This window comes from Nanorana parkeri, unplaced genomic scaffold (genome assembly GCF_000935625.1).
Source record: "Nanorana parkeri isolate BGI_ZX_2015 unplaced genomic scaffold, ASM93562v1 scaffold354, whole genome shotgun sequence".
Classification (NCBI taxonomy): domain Eukaryota; kingdom Metazoa; phylum Chordata; class Amphibia; order Anura; family Dicroglossidae; genus Nanorana; species Nanorana parkeri.
Window position 1 is genome coordinate 644048 of NW_017306622.1, and position 21144 is coordinate 665191.

The 21144-nt window shown below is 42.9% G+C and overlaps 1 protein-coding gene across 1 annotated transcript in view; it reads right to left on the reverse strand.

Annotated features, from left to right (window-relative positions):
- LETM1 (leucine zipper and EF-hand containing transmembrane protein 1) overlaps nucleotides 1-21144 on the reverse strand; it is a 40526-nt gene that overhangs the window by 7804 nt on the left and 11578 nt on the right. Inside the window, exons 2-10 of the mRNA XM_018558724.1 lie at nucleotides 19027-19084; nucleotides 17229-17691; nucleotides 10717-10860; nucleotides 8421-8558; nucleotides 6783-6986; nucleotides 6540-6659; nucleotides 5472-5603; nucleotides 3381-3509; nucleotides 1925-2065 (exon numbers count right to left, since the gene is read on the reverse strand). Of these exons, the coding sequence (XP_018414226.1) occupies nucleotides 1925-2065; nucleotides 3381-3509; nucleotides 5472-5603; nucleotides 6540-6659; nucleotides 6783-6986; nucleotides 8421-8558; nucleotides 10717-10860; nucleotides 17229-17691; nucleotides 19027-19084 (1529 nt within the window). The remainder of the gene's footprint in view (nucleotides 1-1924; nucleotides 2066-3380; nucleotides 3510-5471; nucleotides 5604-6539; nucleotides 6660-6782; nucleotides 6987-8420; nucleotides 8559-10716; nucleotides 10861-17228; nucleotides 17692-19026; nucleotides 19085-21144) is intronic.

A 21144-nucleotide genomic window follows, 5' to 3' on the forward strand; every position in this document is an offset into this window, starting at 1 on the left:
GCCCTAAAATGATTGCTCTCACTGCGACGTTCGCGGCGATATGTAACATGTGTAGCGCAATTGTAATTTTTGCGCGCTGGGGCACCGGACGCGTATTTACGTTTATAGGCGCGTAAACGTGGGGGTGAATCAAGGTGAGGAGTCAGGGGGAAAAAAAAACCGGAAGCACCGACCGGGCGCGGGCAGCGGGTTGCCGCGAACGAGCACATATAGGCGATCGGCGGGCTATGGACCCGCTGATCCCATCCCCCGCAGTGGAAGCTCATCGGTAAAATACTTACACATGTCGCAGCCCCATTCATTTCTATAGGTGAATCATACTCATGGCAGCCTCCAGCTGTCCACAGGAGCATGGCTCACGAATAGAAATGACTGAAGCTGTGGTATGCTTGTGCAGTAGAAAGAGGGGCCGACCAGGACGTTTTCTTTGCAAAGGCCATCTAGCACCGGGCAAGGCTGCACAGTGAAGAATGCTGAAATGGGGTGGAAGGTAAGTATTTTAACCAGGTGGGGGGAACTAAAAAATACTTGATCAAAAGGTGAAATTGTGTTTTAAAGCAGACCTTCCATGGCAAATGGAAAGTCAGCTCTTTTGCCAGCTCCCGACCCCAACACAAATGGCTTTCAATAAGTCATTTGTAAACAAACCATTTACCTAACAAAAGGTGGCCTTGGCTGCCCTTACTGCTGGGAGGCAAGGATGATGTGGTGGTGCCTACTAGCAGAGATGGGAGCTCAAAATCCTGTGAGAATGCTCTACAGACCATTGCAAGAGTGCATCTCTGCCCAGAGGTGCAGGGGCATTATTCCTGCCTCCTGGAAGCATCAGAGGCTGAGGTTTTTTGTTTTTTTGGGGGGGGTGGGGGGTTCCCTTTTTTGTTCTTAACAGTTGGGGTTTGCAAACAGCTTTTGAAAGCCATATGTGATAGGGGCTGAAAATATATAGGGAATTCCCCTGTACACTGCTGGATGTTTGACAAAACCCACTAAACCAAATTTGTTGCAAATCAATGCCTCCTCCAGTTTTGATAAATTCCTCTCATTGTGTGTTCTGGCTTTAAATTATAAACAGAGAAATCCTATAGAATTAACACGTGATTGTCTGGTGTGAATGTCAAGCCCAAAACTTTTTTTTTCTACTTATGAATAAAATGGGAACAATTTAAACGTCAGATTGGTATACTGCTATCTGGGAGATTTCCCCTCACTTACTGATCTGCTGACCACACAGGAATTGAGGGAAAATCTGCAATCAAGGATATAGATAGCAATCTAAATCCCAGATGGCCTTTATCCTTCCCTAACTGCACTAAAGAAAAATCAGTGTTGCTGTTGGGCAGTGATCCTCAGTTGCACTCTGGTGATATCGGGACAGGAAGTGAGGCTATTCTCTTTATTGGAGCCATGGATAGCAGTAAAAACCTGAAAGTTCGAATCTTTGCCCACTCTATCATTAATCTTTCATTAAATCAGCAGAAATGATCTCCGACATTCTGTCCGTATTTGGAATCGTAATCAAGTAAAAGGGAGGATTGATAGCACCACCCCACCACTGCTGACACAGCTACAGCAGCGTAGCACGGGAAAAGTAACTCAAAGTCCTGGCAGGCTCTGGGTCAGGGCATTCACAGGGATAATGGCCCATCACAAGAATGTGACTACACTCGGCACTGCTTGGTGGAGGGAAGAGAAATGAGTCACATGCTCTTAGTACCTGCGTATTAAAGCGGGCCCTAGTGGGCAAATGGAAACAATATCAGCACTAGAGGGGCTTTGATATGAAGAAATGTACAGATTTGCTATAAAAAGAATCTACTACTGAGAGAAATACGGAGAAATGTAAAAGCTACTCATGGAGGAAAACAAAATAAAAGGCCATCAAGAATGGTTCCACGATATGCAGAGTCACAGAAATCCTGTGTACCTTAATGCCCTCCAACACAGGAGCAGCATCGAACAACACAGGAGCAGCATCGATCAATACTTCGGGTCGGTCAGCTGCACTTGTAGGTTGCACTTCTTCAGGTGCTGAAGTCATCTTCGCAGGTTCCAGTTCAGGAGCTGCCTGCGCCTCTGCCTAAAACAAATATATCCATCATCATTACAACTACCTCACTGGGCTTATCAATGAACTAGGCAACGTGATCAAATATTATGTTCATGCCAATTTAAACCAGGAAAGACTCGGTCACACTAGTGCAGAGGTAAACAGTTCACAGAGCTAAAATGTTATGCCATGGACCAAAGTGATAGCACAAAATCCATGCCGTCAATTCTACCCTTGTGTTCCTATGAAATGCAGTCTTTTCAGCCTATCCTGCTGTTTTGCATAATAGATCAGATGAAATCTATCAGATACCTAAATGAAGCTGGTGAAGAACAGAATTTTGGTCACCTCTACAGAGCTCAAACAATCAAAGTGGATATACCACAAACTGTGCGTGAGCATTCTTTTGCTATTAACACATTATCAAACTTAAGAAAAACAGTGATTTGTCCCTTTGGCCTGAAGATGTTATTGTACTTAAAGTGACACTAAACTCAGGAGTTAAATCTTGAAAATGCATTTCAAGTACCTTACCTATTAACCCCTTCATGACCTATGGAGAATAATCCCATTATGAATCCTCAAGGGGTTAAACAGACTCCCGACTCTGTTCAGATTTGTAGAGCTGGCGGCTGGCTTTACAGTAGAAGCGATTCTGGCGATTGCTTCTACGATCCAGTAAAGTGGAGACCAATCTCTCCTACTGCTCTGCCCCACCTGTGGCAAGCAAGTCAGGATGGGATGGAGAGCAGAGTACAAGCACTCAGTGATCGCTGAGTGTTTGTAAATAACTCAGGACATAGTATGCTTACTGTGTCCCCAGTTATGAAGAAACAGGAAGTGATCTACATCACTTCCTGTGCATTCATGATTGTGTACATAGTAACTGATATTATCTCCAGTATAGAGGCTTCCAGTTCATTCACAACTGGCTGCAGAAAAAAAGCAAAAATATTTAAAACTCTGTTCTCAATCTCTTTTACAGAGGAAATATTAGGGGTCTGTTTAGATATTCCCCCAAAGCCAACAGAAGGGTTAAAAAAAACAAAAACAAAATCGGCTTGACAAATTTTTTTATTTCGGTTTAAAAATGTAATTCAGGTGCATCCCTACTAATTTGTATTGTGATTGTAGTCCATCCCAGGATGAGCTTGAAAACCTACAGATAGATGAACCTGTATAGGCATCTAGTGAGCAGTAAATATATACTGAGGTTCTACATGATCCATCTACTAGTTTCAGTGTCTTTGTTGCTCATGAACACAGATTTCCACAATCCAATAAGTAAGAAAGCTTTTACCTTGACTGCGGCTTGTAAGCTTTCCTTGGCGACCTCAGCCAACCTGTCCATCTCCTTCTCCTTCCTAATCGCCTCCTCTTCCTGCAGAGTGGCTTCCAGCTTGGTCTTGTTATTCACCTTTTCTCCTTCTACTTCTGCCACCTTCACCTGGGCCTCTTTAGCCTGAGAGACAGAAGACATTATGGAACCCGCCATACACACCAGTCAATCCATACGCTGTACATGATTATGATCAAGTCGAAGGCACCAACACGGAAAAGCAGCCCGTTCACTGCACAATTTGGGAAACTGTTTAGGTTACCCCAGCACAATTGTAAACATTTTTTGTGCCAAAGCATCACAGTGGAATAAACATTGATTTCTTTTTATTATACGTGTTCTATATAACTGGAAATGAGATGACAGTCTAGCAACAATCTCACATCAATGGGGTGATACAGATATAGGCTGACTTTAGTGTATGCAGCACTGTATAGTAACAGGTTGGGTGCTCCCATATATTACAATAAGACCACTCTACATTTTAAAAGTTTCTTACTTTCTCACTGCTGGATAGACTATCTTTGTATTGCTCTTGTGCAGGTTTGGGAATCTTTTAATTGCTCTTTTGCTGCGGTACAGATTACTTCTTTTCACAGAGGGCATCAATCAGACAGGCTATAAAAAACTGTTTGGTGACTGTTGTTCCCCCTGAAATAAGTAATGCTTGTATTATGCCATTCCTCTGACCCAACTAAAGTGAGGTAGCTTATATGAAGGGTTTTTCAGGGTTCATGCTTCCCTGAATCTGGGTGGGTATGTTTAATACAAATCTGGACATCTGCCTTCATCAAAAACTAGACTTTGCGGCCCAATGCCCCCACCGATGCTAGCAGACGGAAAGGCCACATGCAGCTTTGTACTGAGTATGTCTGTTTAATGGGACCCTCTCTTGACAATATCATAGGCGATGCCATTGCATACTTGTTTTCAAAATGAAAAGTTTCAGCACTGCCATCCTCATATCTGCTTCAGTACTATTAATGTCCCTTTTAGATGGGTCGTCCTATCAGGTCTGTTTTTTTCGGCACACCTGATCAGATGCCCAATGTAAGTCTACAGGCAGACGGATCTAAGCAGAAAGGTGTCTATTTACACCCAGCGGCCCCCGGCTAGGTCCAGAAAAACAAATGGAGCAGTGTTCCATTTTGCCGGACCTGATCGTGATGGATCGGGGGTAATCTGATGTAAAAGGACACAAGTACATTTACATCTTTTTCTACATAGACTGACATGGCGTCATTTTAGTTTCCTCCTCCATAGCAAGATGGAGGAAAAAAACTGGATGGACACAAATGTCACAAGGATGACATCCGCTTTCTACTGCTCCGATAGGGAAGGGGATCCGTGTATGGACAGTGTGAAATGGGCCTAAGTCATTAAACTGAAATAAGTAGGCAGACATTGAAGTCAGAAGTCCTGACCTGAATACTTGTTCTAAGTCACTGGCTCAGAAATGAATAAATGAAGCATATGGATAAAAGATGTCAAGGGAAAAGGGTCAAAAATGATCATACAAAAGCAGCAAGAACAGGAACTCTATTTTGATCCTGACATAATCCGTTTGGTGACCTGTCTAAGTAGGACAGATGAGACATTACATAAAGGCTCCAAAAACAGCAACACCTCTGCCATTCAGAGAATTTATTGGAATAACAGGAACATCGAGAAGTTTGGTAATAACGGCGCTTCAAGTGTGAAGACTCAGAGTTCCCAGTTGACAAGAAATCCTTTTACATATAAAGTCCTGTGACATGAGGTGCTAAATGATGATGCTGCTCATTTCATGACATTTCCTGACATTGCCTTCATGTTTCATTGTAGTAAGCAGGATTAAAAAACACATTTCATCTTTTTCTTTCAGTAAGAATCCGACAGTCAAGTAACATTTATTACAGCTACAATATGAATATAATAGAAATTCTGATTAACTTCATGTTTACAAAATGCAATCATAAACATCTCACCAAAGTGCTGTCAATTAGGCTCATGTAAGAACTTTCCTTGTCATGTGACTGAACTGACAGCGGCACTCCATGAATCTACATGCACACTGCTGACATGAAAGGCTGATGATGTACATACCATGCTTTCGGGTAAAGTCTGCAGAGTTGTTTTGAGTTGATCAGCTGGTGAGAGTGTGTCCGGGAGATACAAAGCTCGGGACAATAGCAGTAATGATGTGGGGATTTCCTGATTCAAATGCAGATCCAACCACTGTAACAACAAAAGGAAACAATAAGTCATCACCCAAGAACAGAGAAAGTCTCATCAAGCACAGAAAGAGTCTGACAATAGCCAAAGGATTCTACCGGTGTCAAGGATTGCAAAGGATGTTTAGCGTATGCTGGAGCTCATTACCACACATAGATTTTACATTCTACTGGGTGATATTCAGTGTTTGCTGGAGCTCATTACCACACGTAGATTTTACATTCTACTGGGTGATATTCAGTGTTTGCTGGAGCTCATTACCACCAAGAGATTTTACATTCTACTGGGTGATATTCAGTGTTTGCTGGAGCTCATTACCACCAAGAGATTTTACATTTTACTGGGTGATATTCAGTGTTTGCTGGAGCTCATTACCACAAGCCATCCTCCTGGAAAATCTCCCTGCTAGCAGGACAGAAGCTCCACTCTTCTGTAGAGAAGAAGGAAGGATTAACAATAGTCCCACTGTCACCATAAGGCGCACCATCCGCTTACTCAAGGGCAGAGATCCCCATGTTTGTTATTCTCAGGTAGATATCTGCCCGTCTGTGGCCACGCTACAATACAGGTAAACCAATAGGAAAAGGGTATAAAGGTTAGAGCCCCTGTTATTTATTTAGTTTTTTATTGTTAAAGGTGTCCCCAATTTCCCATAATTTCGTGTTCCGCAGACCTGACAGGAAATGAGAGCAAATCCCAATGACAGGGGTCATCAGGGTGGGAAATAAAGGAGGAATGTCACCAAACTAAACACATGTAGCCTCACTTGAGTGACATCACTGCCCTGAGCGTACAGTGTGCAGAGGACTCCAATACAGACTCGGAGACCAATTGCCTCTAAAAGACAAGGAATTTTTCTGCTACCATAATGATTACTTTAAATTCTTTGGCGTGGCCAGATCGTTACAAAGGCAAAAGAGAAAAAAAAACATCTCAGACCTGCTTCAGCTGGTCTCTTAACCGTTCTTCTGTGACGCCGAGCGCTCTCATTCCTCTGGCACGACATGCCGCCTGTAGCTCTTTTACATTCAGCGTGTCCACTCCTTCCTCCGCAATCAGCTGTTGTTCACAGAGGAAATACACAAATGGGTCAGCTCAGGTTTCATTCCACAAGTGTGCAGATGTTGAATTACAGTCAGTCAGAACCATGCAGTGTTTTATCCTTTGAGACCAATGACTTACCTTGTCATCGGCTTTAATGGATCTCAGCTTCATGGTGAGCTGGAATCGCAGGAAGTTATTTGTCCCAATAGACTGGAGTTCTAGGAGTTTACACAGAGCTACGAGCTGTGGCCTAGTCAGGTTATCCAGAGTCAGTTCATCCTCGAAAAGCTTGGAGAATCGCAGGATCTCTTCATTGCTTGGCCTTTCTCCAGTGCTACGGATCTGCAGGAAAACAAAAAGGCCATCAATGCATCCAGGTGTGTCAGGGTAAGGACATTACAGAGAAGTCTCTATGAACACTACATTTTGTCTTTTTAAGACGGCAAGGAGGAACGAACCTTAAAATGAATGTGCAACTAAACTACAGCTCCACTCAAAATGGACTGTTGCCTTTCATAAAGATAACCAGCTACAAGAAGATAAGGTGTCCAAACCCCTAAATCTGCAAAAAGATTCATGGAGATCACCAATGTTTCTATAGATGCCTATGAAGAGTCCACCTGGGACTTTCTGCATTGTTTTACAAGCATTCCACCCTCTCAGCTATAGGAGACCCAGATAAGATATGATTTTGATATGTTACAGTGAAACAATCTTTTTATTTAGCTACCTTTATAAATGTATTTTTTAGATCATTTTTTTAATTACTTGTAGAAAATCTTTTTGCAAAAACTTTTAAGGGGGGAGGGTTCACGACATACTGCACATCATGTGGGTCTAATAAGAATGCCCTGCTTTATACTCAATTGTCTCCAACTATGAAAAATACACGTGGGTCCATAAGAGATCATAGAAAGGAGTTTCGCTTCAGGTGACTTTTCTATTGCATTAATTCTATGCACAGGGGAAGCCGGGTTCCACTTCACAGCAGAGCAGGACGCCCGTCTCCCAAGCAGGTCTGGGTGGTGGAGCATTTACTGATTGCTTTGCCTGACCACTGTAAACATCGCAGTAATGATTAAAGTGACACTAAATTCAGAAGTTAAATCATAAAAATGAATTCAGGTACCTTAACTATTAACAATACTGTATCTTATTTGTGTATCACTCGGCTGTAGATCCTCAAATCATGTCTGAATTGGTGCTGACACTGTCCTTTCTTCTGGAGGGCGGCTACTTTTGTTCCCCATGGTCCCTGTGTGTGCTGTAAAGTAGTCACTGCTCCAAGCTCACTCCTGTGATGGACTACAATCTCAATACAAATGAGTAAACTAAACGTGAGATTGTAGTCCATCACGGGAGTGAGCTTGGAGCTGTGACTACTTTACAACACACACAGGGACCATGGGGAACAAAAGTAGCGACCCTCCAGAAGGAAGGACAGTGTCAGCACCAATTCAGAGATGATTGGAGGATCTACAACTGAGTGATACACAAATAAGATACATTTTTGTTAATAGTGAAGGTGCTTGAATGTATTTTTAAGATTGAACTCCTGAGTTTAGTGTCAGTTTAACAAAAGGTGGTGTTACCCCCTGATATTTAGTTTTGCACAGCATGCATCTATAATCAGATCAGAGTCACATATATATCATGGGCTCTTCAACAAAACTGCAATGGCTTGTCTGCTCAACACTTGAAAACATTTTCCTTTTAAAACTGCAGTAAAGGACTTTGAATTATTTCCATTTTCTCTTCCCTATGAATTATTATTACCTTCTGGAAAAAGGAGGAAAACTCTATGGCCACGTCGCCTTTGGCAGCTTTGTTCCTCAGTGCCATCTCCTCAATGGTATCCTGCAAGAACTTGGCCACTTCCAACTTCACTCTCAGCTCTTTCTTCAATCTTTCGTCCTGAGCGTCAAAAACATCAATATCAGTACAAAATGCCTTTCAATCAATCAATGAGGCCTTCATTAAATCACAAACAGGAAAGGAAGGCACTTGTTGTTCTGGATAAAATTTCCATCATTACAGTAACAGATGAGGACACGAAAAAATACAAAGAAGTATCTCTCAAAAGTAATCTTTTCCCCTCCATCAGAGCAAGAGCCATAATGGTTTCTTATTAAAAAAAAAAAAAAAAAGGTAATGAAAGGACTATTAATAAGGCCTAAAGTGGAGTGTTTGCTTAGTGTGCCAAGATGTATTCTTAGCCCAATGCTTTTATTGACTTTCAAAAAGTAAATATTTGTATATGATTTTCAGGGCCCCCTCAGATCCAGGTCAGGGCAGCAGAGGTACTAGGCATAGCTAAAAAGACTTTCAATGAGTCCAGAAAGGTTAGTTATAAAAAAAAAAACCTTCCATACACCTAGTAGTAGTTAAGTCGTATTCAACTGGACTTGTTCTCTAATGTTGAAGATGTTTCGTAGCTTCTCCAAGCCATTTCTTCAGTTTAAATTAGTGATAGGAGCATACCGCAGCATGTATATCCTCACAGGTAGCAGAGACACCTTAGTCCAATCACTATGGAATGTGTCGAGAGATGTTGATTGTCCAAGTACAGGATGGGAGGGGTGACATTTGTGGAACTATCCTGTTCTAGTTCTATAATCCTTTATTGCATACATAAGAGGGTGGAAAACCCTGCAGTCCTGACAATTTTAAAGTACAATGACATCTTTGACATGATAGTCAAGTCAAAACTGTTTGGCTTTGGATAAAGTAGGGAAGTAATAAAACTAGGGGATGCAACGACTTTTCGGGCAAAAATGGTACTTTGGGCAAAAGTGCCGAAAGTACCATAACGGCCGAATATTCAGTACATCCCCAACTTCACACCTCCCCCGCTGGGCGCCGGTCTGTGCCCCCTATGATGCCTGCTGCTCTACCCCGCCTGTGTTGGCAGAGGCAGCGAGGATCGGAGTGGACAAAGACCAGCGCCCAGAGGGGAGCAGAGAAGCTTCCAGGATGTCGAGTGGGGTGGTGCGGGATGGAGTCAGCTGTAACAGGAGGCAGAGCTCTCCTCCCACAATGCCCCGCTCAGATTCCTGTGATAGGTGAAGGAGTCAGGATGGAGAGCGGCGTACAAGCGGTCAGGATATAGTATGCTTACTTTGTCCCCAGTTTTGAAGAAGAAATAGGAAGTGCTGTAAATCACTTCCTGTTCATTCATGATTGTGGGCATATTAACTCATACTTTATCCACAGTTTATGAATAGACAGGAGCACTCAGTATAGAGGCTTCCTGTTCATTCATAACAGGGGCTGCAAAAAAGATTTTAGGACTCTGTCCTCAATCTCTTTTTCTATTTTAAAAGGGAAAATATCAGGGATCAGTTTAGATCTTTGATGTTTCACCAGAGCACCCGATAGTAAAGTTTAAAAAAAAAAAAAGAGAAAAATGAAATTAAAAAAAAAAAAAAAAGCGGGAAGGAAAAAACATTTTTTTTTTGGTTTAAAAATAAATTTCAGTGCATCCCTAATTACAACCTGTCTAGTTTGTATTTCCATCTGAGTATCCCAGACACACAAGAGGAAATAAGAAGAGTCTGAAAGTGAGCAGAAGTCTTCGCCGACAGTTGTCACCAGTAAGATTTCCCCTCACCTCCAGTTCTGGAAACAATCATAACATTTTGGATTCCTTCTCACTTATCTTTTTCGGTGACAACAGTCACAAAGACAAAATGGCGAGGCTGAATCTACCCAACAGAGCGTTAACCATTTACCATTCTACCCAAAATTAGGGAGCAATGTTTTTGCTGGAGTCCCACCATCATTAACTACTCCAGCAATACAGAAAATACAATTCCAAATAAAATTAATCAGGCAGAAGAGCCAGATAAAAGGAAGTTTCAGTTAAATGAATGCCTTCCGCTGATGTTTTCCATATTCAGCTACAGAAAGTATTGAGGATACATGCTGCAAGATCAGAAGAGTCTCTAAGAGTCTCTATAGACAGCTGTATGCATATGGCGATATTTACAACAGAGAGATTCCAGCGATAGATTTCTTACTGAATGAGCACAAAGTACATGTTAAATGAATCAATATACAGGTGGTATCTCACCTTCTTAGAAATGGTCTCAAATGTGGAAGGCAGCATATTTGGAAACAACTTCACTGCAACTGGCAGAAGAAACTCCATGAAGGGGACAATGACGAATACAAGGAAGGGGACCAGTCGGAAGAGGTCAGCGCATATCCTCAGGAACTGCAACAGATGGGCCACATTATATAGAGGTACAAGTACATGACAATAAGAAAATGGCTCTCAGCTTTACTTTACTTGGCATTATTCCTCAATAATATGTTATGTTGTGCTTAAAGCAAGCTTGTGGGTGTCTAATATGTAGAAGGGCAAAGCAACTGCTTCGATTTAAATGACCCCCTCCACATACCTTTCTGCTGCACTCACATACCTTTCTGCTGCACCCATCTTTCATTTACCGTATATTGTCCCACAAAAATTAGAAGTGCTTTATTAAAAGCATACCCCACCTCTCAGACCATGTTTCATGTTACACCTTTATTTACAGTGGTCACATTCCCCAGCCCCCCTCCCTCAAACCGCCTCTCCCACTAGAACTGAACCTTCCCAATAGCTGCTTCATTATTTTTTTTTTTTTAGTTCTGTGTGGCTGCACCCTAATCTCGCATTCACATCTGTGCGTTCCGTGAACGTGCGCCAAAAATGTGCGTTTTGGCACACATTGATGGAAATGTGGCAAAACGTGCAACACGCTTGCATTGCCAATGATTCCTAATGGCACACCAAACACGGAAACACCAACATATCTTAATTATGTTAGACGACGAATATAAGATTTCAGCATAGTGATCACAGAGATACAGAAGTTTATGCCGGAGTTAGTTTGGAGATTTTTCTTTTTTTAACATAAAGCTGAAAAATACATTACATTCTGTTGATGGAACCATAAAACGGCTAATAGATCAGCAAGAACCCTAGAGCTGCAGCTAACGATTATTTTCAAAATCGATTAGTTAGCCGATTGAGTTCGATCGGTTAATCGGATAAACAATAAAATACATTTTAAAAAATGGCTCCAGTGATGGGACTACTAGTTTGTATTGAGATTGTTGTCCATCACAGGAGCAAGCTTGGAGCGGTGGAAGTAAAAATTACAAAAAAATAGTGTGGTGTGCAATATAGTGAAAAGGAAAGTGTAAAAGTGTAAAATTATACAGCAATCAATGCAGAATGGCACCGACTATAGAGGACTACAAATCCCAGCAATAGTACATTATACAGCGCAATGCAGATTACCGCCAACTATAGAGGAATACAACAAATCCCAGCAATAGTACATTATAGCTGGCGGTATTCTGCATTGCGCTGTATAATGTACTATTGCTGGGATTTTTAGTCCTCTATAGCTGGTGGTACCCTGAATTGCGCTGTATAATGTATTATTGCTGGGATTTGTAGTCCTCTATAGCTGGTGGTATTCTGCATTGCGCAGTATAATGTATTATTCCTTGATTTGTAGTCCTCTATACAGTGCAGAATACCACCGGCTATAGAGGAATACAACAAATCCCAGCAATACATTGTACATACAGTGTATAATGTATTGCTGGGATACGTATTCCCATGTATAATATACAGCACAATGTACCATCAGCTATAGAGGAATACAAATCCCAGCAATACATTATAGAGCACCATGTGTGGGAAAGTGAAGGCTTACCTGAGCAGTCTTCCAGCAACTTGCTTCTGAGATCGGACCTGTCTATCGGCGGCTGTGAACAGGGCCAACTGATCGGAAGCCGATTAATCGATTATTGAAAAAGTTGACAACTTTTTCAATAATCGATTATAATCGATTATGTCGATTAGTTGTTGCAGCCCTAAAGAACCCATTGGCAATGCTGCTTTCTACAAATACTACAATATTACTACCACATGTATTAGTAATAAATCACTATATGCTGGGTTGGTTTTTGCCATAATGAGAATGTACAGCATACTCGCACTTTATGGTACACTTACCTTACAAATGTGTCCTTCTCCAGCGGAGTGCAATGCATCTTTAGCCCCCCACCTGGCCCTCCCATCTGTTGTCATCTCTGCCGCTGCCACTTCCTTGGCATCCCCTTCGGCCATTGGGTGGCCACTGATAATGCAACTCTTGCCTGTGCACAGCAGTTACATCCTCCACAGCATCAGGCCCATTCATTCTTTGAGATGCTGTGATTGAAGTGTGTGTACCATACAGTGTACAAAAAAAAAATTTGCTAGGGGAAAGCTTCAATACTGCCCGGAAATAGGTATGCCGATCAGGAGTTGTGTCCTTTCCTTGACTTACTAGCGTGTAACACAGAGCACTGAGACCAGAGACAGCCAGGGAACTGGTATCAGATAGAGTTAATCAATGGCAACCCCCATATTTCTCTCAGTACAGAGTTCCAGACTAGAGGTCCTCCTCTCCTTGGAAAGACAAGGTGTGCATTAAGGATGTCATTTATCACTAGACACTAGTGAGCCACATTCTTGTACTGGTCATACATAGGCAGTTCTGTTCTTCATAGTACAACCCAATGAATTCTCAGCCCCCGGATTTATCTCTAGCATCTAATAAGCATAAAGATGACCCATCGGAGAGAGCGAGACAACTTCACGATGGCAGGAGCAGGTTTACAGACCTAAACCTCACTGTGGCATGACTTGATGCATGCAGTTATTTAACCTATTGAGGACCGCCAGACAGTCATAAAGGTCCTGGTCCTGAAGTAGTTTATACAAAGATCATTGCTGCTGCAGCCAAAGATTGTGCGACATAAAAATTGCAGCTAGTATTTTTTATTCTACAGGGCCTCTGCTTTCAGAAAATGTATCATTGTGTGGGGGTTTGAAGTAGGGCTGTGAAAATTAACCCCTTCATGACTGAGGCCTTTTTTCATTTTTTGTACCCATGTTATATTCCACATTTTAGGCCTGAAAATTACTTAAAACCCCCCAACATTATATATTTTCTGAATGCCAAGACCCTATAGAATAAAATGGTGGTAGTACCGTCGATGTCCATGACGTCACCCGACTCCTCCCCCCCTTCCCCAAGTGGCTCCGTCGGCTAACAAAGGGAAGTGGGGAGGAGTCCGGTGACGTCGATGTCCGTGACGGCTAACTGAGGGAAGGGGAGAGGAGTCCGGTGACGTTGATGTATGCGACATCACCGGACTCCTCCCCCCTTCGTTAGCCGATTGAGCCACTTGGGCCAGCCAAGGCATTGCCCTATACACATACAGCACAGCAATGAAGTAATAAAATGAACTAGGATCACACTAATCCAGCACGTTATTATTCTGAGTTGCCCCACTCAAGCGGCGGCCATATTGAGTGGGGCACGTGAGATTAATAACGTGCTGGATTAGTGTGATCCTAGTTCATTTTATTACTTCATTGCTGTGCTGTATGAGTATAGGCCAATGTAGTTGGATCTGTATGTGCGTTATAATTAATCGAAATTAATCGATTAATCTATTTTTACATTTTTTTATTAATCTAACACGAAAATTTTAAACATTACCAGCTCTAGTTTGAAGCTTTTTTTTTTTCCAGCCAAAAATTCAAACATTGCAACAGACAGCAAGAGGGTAAATCAATCCACAGTGTACACAGCCGTCCTAAAACACAAAGGGACAGGAATTGTGTTATTTGCAGGATTGCCAGGTGCAGTCACCCCATCTAAGGACTGGTAAGCTGCAATATATGACATTTTATTTAGTGCAGGACGTTTGGCGTTTAGGTGATACACTTTAGGCTCAGATTCATCAGCGAGAGTGCTGATTCCACAGAGAGTGGCGGTCTTATCTTCATCCTAATGCCCCAAGGGTGAAGACTGATCCCTGGTGCTGGAGCTCAAGTCTAATACAAGTAAAGCTGGGTATACACGGGGTGAATTTAGGCCCAATTCAGCAGGAATCAGCCAAAATTAGATACGTTGGTGGCCCATCAACCTAACATAAGACGATCATTAGATTGACTTTTGCCAAAGGGACATACTGACAAATCATTGGCCCAACAATGCTTCCAGCCAATCAGCTGCAAACACTGATCAGGTATTCTAGCAGAATACAATGTACACAGCGTACAGGATTTATTCAGCCGCAGCTGGCAAGGTGGATGGAGGAGTCGGTCATATTTTTTTGTTCAGCCTGCAAAGGTGAATGAAAAAAATGTAACTTTTTGTACCAAGCTTAAGACATTTACGAGTGATATTTTCCTGCACCTTCAATATGTACCTCCTTTTCAGTGACTGGGCTTAAAAGTGGACCTTTACCCCCCTTTTACTAAAAATCACCTCAGTATGCAGTTCTGCATGCCGATATGAAATCATCTTACATTCACTAGTTAAACATTTTATGTTGCTTTTACTGTTCTTCCAATTCCTGCTCCTCTTGGGCATTAGTGATGTAATCTGCCCCCAAGCATTGCATCCTGGGAAGGTTCAATCAGCAGAGCAATGCTGGGAAATCTCATCTGTAATCTTGCGAGATCTCAGGGAAAGGCATTTTCCTCCCCTGAGATGATGTACGTGGTCACATGTCCTAGTCACATGTGCCAGAGTTCCAGGAAGTAAAGGGAGATGGATTCATCTGCCCTTAGTAAAAGTGGCCACTGTGAGAAGAATAGGGAGGAAAAGAGAAATGCGGTATGCAAAGAATACAAAGGCAGCAATGATCTAGAAGTATGTGTTTGTAGATTGTCATTACTAAACATTTCTAAAGGTGTCTTTGTTGTTATTTCAAAGATCTGGGTAAAGTTCATCTTCAATGATTGAGGAGGAAGAATCTGTTTATATCCGTGGTTGGATTGTAAAGTTACATGCAACGCAGGGGTACAGGCATCCGACACTCAGTAGTTTTACATGTTGAACAGGCTGATGGAGTGACTGACGGGGTTGCTTTAAGTCATCACAGCGATATGTTCATTACTCAAGGTCTTCTAAAAAAAACATCATTAGTCGGAGAGCAGACGGCTGGCATCTCCTTACAGTCTGGCAGCCAGAAGTGCATACTGCAGAAAGCTATTAGATTGTATTTCATCTCATCTACTGTGTGCAGACATGTCTGATGGGTAGTAAAACATGAACCAATGCTGCAACATGCAGTACCAGCAAAACAAAGGCGTATTACAGTGGATTCTATGGCTCCAGTAACATCATGTACTTCTAATCCTTGGCTGCATGAGTCATTGTCTCATATCACTCTACAGCTCAGACTAGTAACACTTTCCATTCTACAACAACCAATTACATCCAGCAAGCAGGTCACAGCTAGTGTTCTATTCTCTGCTCCTCATTATATGTACCCTTGTAGCTGCTCAGAACACAACTCCGGATCAAAGAAAGGAGTTGGCTTTAGCTTGACCAAGAGCCCTGAACAACAGATATTTATTTATATGAAGCAGTGGCACAATAGTGATGCCCTTCCCTCGTATGGTACCTATAGGAGCAGGAAGACGTCACCTTCCTATCTAAGCCACTTTTCATGCAAAGTTTTGTTTCAACATTCATGTACACCGTTTTTGATATAATGAGGCATATTTAATAGGTTACAGCAAAACACAGCTGAAAAAAGTTGAAAACAGATAAATGTTGGCCTGGGGTTAGCGAAGAAGCCAGGAACAGACGGGCTCCTGTAACAACGTGAAAGTAAACCATAGAGGGGAACATAAATGGCTTTCTTTGCAAAAACCTAATAGCAGATATCCTGTAATGTCTCATAAAAAGTAAGGTTTCCACTTCTAGCAGTTTGAAAAAGAACTGAATCGCGTTTTGGTACCAGTACAAAGGAACCCTTCAATACATGCACAGGAGTTACATCTTCCCAGCCCCAAAATGGCCAAAGACAGCAAACCCACAAGATGACTGGGTGAGGATGGAAGCCCCAGCGATGGTGCAACTTTTCTAGTTAAAGTGACACTAAACTCAGGAGTTAAATCTTAAAAATACATTTAACTATCTTAACTATTAAAAATAATGCCGCTTGTACATCACTCGGCTGTAGATCCTCAAATCATCTCTGAATTGGTGCTGATACTGTCCTTCCTTCTCACTCCCTTGGTGGACTACAATCTCAATACAAATGAGTAAACTAAATATGAGATTGTAGTCCACCAAGGGAGTGAGAAGGAAGGACAGTATCAGCACCAATTCAGAGATGATTTGAGGATCTACAGCCCAGTGATACACAAATAAGATACATTTTTGTTAATAGTTCAGGTACTTGTATCCACTTTTAAGATTTAAAAGGAGAACTATGGGGTCAGTGTTTTTCCCCATAGTTCTCCTTAGGGTAACGGGAGGACATGGCTAGAACATTGTTGTGAGTGAAAAGCACTCACCTCATAGTTCTCCTTTAACTCCCGAGTTTAGTGTCACTAAGTGTGCCATGATGTGCAAATATGAGGCGCTCCTGGGGGCCCCAAACTTTGCAGAGTAGTTTCCCTTTATTATGGCTCAGGCCAGCATTTCCCTTCTACTAAGTTGTATTTTACTTAATGAGAATTGTGCACTTATACACTTTCCATAACGGAGCTCGTTCATTTTCTCTTACCTGCCTCCTTTCCCTTCGAGACAAGATAGCACCATTGAGAATCTGCCAAATCATTCTTGCGGCAATTTTGGTGTCGATCCACAGAAGGCGGAAGCCATGATAGTAGTGCTTTAACTCATCCATGACCTTCTGTCCTATAGACTTCTTTACAGTCTCCACTTCTGTGGTTGGACTATAGACTGGGCCACCCTCTTCCAGCTTTTTGTTTTTATCCTTCAAAGATTTCAAGGATTTCTCTACCACAGAGTCATCGAAAAGTGGTTTTGAAGAGTGAAGACTCCTGACAGACAGGTACTGGGGGACTAAAGAGCCACTTCCGGCCAGGCCCCTCCATGCGGGCAAAGGACTGTGGACTTTGTAATATGTTCTTTCAGGCCTGTTAGTCCATGAATGTGCTTTACTCCTGTCTCTTATGGAAATGTAAACAGGGTGGGCAGCAGTGCAACTTCGGATATGAGAACTCCTTTATGATTGAGGGGAAAAAAAAAAAATAGATAAAACATAAAATCAACTGGTTATCAAACCAGGACACTAACCACAACCAAGAGCAATGTACAAGGTAAAGTGACCGGCAGTAAGTACTCTTTCATTTGATTGCCATCTAGGGGATGTCGATCTCTGCACTATGTCTTTAAAGCCTTGATTCCCAACTGGTGGGTCGCGACCCAAAAGTGGGTCACTCCATGCCTTCCCCCTAGCACAGCACTACTAGTACTTGCACCGAGCAGCCATTCAAAATATGCTGCCCGTGGACCTCACATGGCCTAACTTACTTATGCGACCTGTTGGAGGATGGATCGGTCCGTAGTTGGGAATATTACAAAAAAAAAATCTAATAAAAAGTTTGAAACAAAATATGCTGCCCAATGCCGAGTGCCATCTTGAGGTGGGGTGGGCTGGGTGTATGGCCGCGAAGGAGTTCCATCCATACTTCTATTGCTTACAGCTCCCTCGCATGCCTTGTAAAGGTGCCTGGACCCGAGTGACGTCACATTCTGGCTCCCGCCACCACTACAGGGCACGCAAAGGAGCTGTACAAGCAAAGCACATATGGATGGAGCCCACAATGGACCCCAGGCTGAGGATCCACTCCAGTTCTATTATGCTAGGGAGATTTAAGGGCCCATTCACACTAGTACAGTGCATTAATCGCACAGTCCCACGCAATCCCTATCTTCCATGCATTAAGGTGCCATATGAATGGTACCCCTAACGCACCTCCCACCCACAGTTAGATCCCCTGCACTGGAATGCTTTGGACTGCAATGCCGTGCGTTCCAGTGCAGTGTGACTTGGGTCAACACTTAAGCCCCATTCACATGTAGCGACTTTGCCGCGAGATATCGCGAGAAGTCACCGGCTAATGATAGTCAATGGAGCTGTCTTAGCTCCGCGTCGCGATCGCAAGTCGCTTCTAGCCAACCCTTTTTTCTGCGGATTTTGCTTTTTTTCTATGGAGCCCGACGGAGAAGGTCGCGCTACCGTCGTTGGATCGTCACCCCGAAAGTCGCGCTATCCCGGCCGCTGCAAAGGTATGTCGCTACATGTGAATGGGGCCTTAATGACCGAGGGCAAATGTGGGTCCTAAGGTTACACAGGTTGGGAACCACTGCTTTAAAGTGCTCCTGTACCCAGACTAAGCACATACAAATATTATATATATTCTGAACAATGGGGGGTAGCCCCATTGCATTTTTTTCCCAGAGTTCTGCTTTAGTGGTTCAGTCCTTTGAACAAAATGGTGTACAAGGGGCCAATAACGCTTACACAACATAAGAATGTAACACTTGTTTCCTACCTGTTATTCACCAACCGTAGAGAAGTGCAACCAAGACACAGACGTTCAGCAAAAAGGCCTAAAAGAATAAAAAAAAATAGGATCAATAAGTAAATTATATTTATGTTTTTGTCCCTTTTGAGTTTATAGAAGAAGCAGCAAGGAGAAACAGAGGCAGGGAGCACGGGGGAGGCAGGGAGCACGGGGGAGGCAGGGAGCAGGCAGGGAGCAGGGGGGAGGCAGGGAGCAGGCAGGGAGCACGGGGGAGGCAGGGAGCACGGGGGAAACGGAGGCAGGGAGCACGGGGGAAACGGAGGCAGGGAGCACGTTTCAGAAATGATTTAGAGAAGAGGCTGCGAGGGCCAGTTATGAAGCGTAGAGGTAGCCTGTGACAAAAACAACGCATTAGAGAAGATGTTGCGAGGGCCAGTTGTGCAGCGTAGAGGTAGCCTGTGACTAAAGCAACGCCTTAGAGAAGAGGCTGCGAGGGCCAGTTGTGCAGCGTAGAGGTAGTCTGTGACTAAGGGAACGTCTACAGAAGAGGCTGCGAGGGCCAGTTGTGCAGCGTAGAGGTAGTCTGTGACTAAGGGAACGTCTACAGAAGAGGCTGCGAGGGCCAGTTGTGCAGCGTAGAGGTAGTCTGTGACTAAAGGAACGTCTACAGAAGAGGCTGCGAGGGCCAGTTGTGCAGCGTAGAGGTAGCCTGTGACTAAAGCAACGTCTACAGAAGAGGCTGCGAGGGCCAGTTGTGCAGCGTAGAGGTAGCCTGTGACTAAAGCAACGTCTACAGAAGAGGTTGTGAGGGCCAGTTGTGCAGTGTAGAGGTAGCCTGTGAAGTCCCTTTTACTGGTACCCTAGGTAAAAAAAAAACATAAGCAATTAACCCTTGCAGGAGATGTTCCACTACAAGAGTATTATTTTGCTTTCCCCCGGGTTGAGCTTTGACACAAAATACACAACAATGAAAGCGTGTTCCATAACAAACATGCATAGGTTGTGATGCGACTACACGATACAGCATTGTTTTGTGACTACATTGTTACCTACAATAACACAAAAGCTTCAGTACTTTGAAAGGTTTTAGTCTAGCACACTCTTTTCGAACATCCCAAAAAAAAAACAGAACCTCCCGAGGTGATTCACAAATAATATACAAAATCTCTACAAACCTGGAAACAGCTGCTGTAAATACAGTTTCCAGAGGCGACAACAGTTCTTCTTGTATACAAGAAAACAATATACAGATCTGAAATATCATGTATGCCTAACCCAGGGCTGGACAAATCCCAGGAGCCAGGCAGTCATTGCTCCTTATACGTACAGCCAGCACAGAGTTTGGGAAGTTTTCTCTAGCTGTCAATGGAGCTGGCTTCTAAAACAAAATCCTGCTGATTGGACAGACAAGCTCCAGAATTTCATATTAATGAGTAATTACCAGATACACTGTACACATGCAAAAAAACTTGAGGATCTTTTCAGAACTTGCCAGATACATGATAACATTTGGGTTTAGGGGGGCTGGATTCAAGATGGACCTCATACCCAGGTAAGCCATTGACAGAACAGCTTCTAAAGTACTTAAGTTTTAGGTTGGGGGGGTCGGATTCAGCAATAACCTCATATCCTGGGAAGCCACTGAGACAGGTTAGAGGTTTAAGTTTAGGGGAGCTGGATTCAGAAATGGCCTTCTATCCTGGGAAGCCCCTGACAGAAGAGCTTCTAATACTAGCCAATAAAAGAGGGCACGTGGTGCACATACCCGAGTGTACATACAATGGGCTAAATGACTCAGAACACTCTTTTATATGCCAGACATGGAAATATGCCAGACATTGTCCAGAAGAAAGCTAGTTTAGCTGATCTGTGTTCCTGACAGAACATCTTATTTAAGAACAATGGCTGGCTGTACTCTGTTTCTATGGGATGATATTAGAGTTTGGTTACACAGGGAGGTTTTCTATGAGGTTCTTCTATGGGATGGTATTAGGGTTTGGTTACACAGGGAGGTTTTCTATGAGGTTCTTCTATGGGATGGTATTAGGGTTTGGTTACACAGGGAGGTTTTCTATGAGGTTCTTCTATGGGGTGGTATTAGAGTTTGGTTACACAGGGAGGTTTTCTATGAGGTTCTTCTATGGG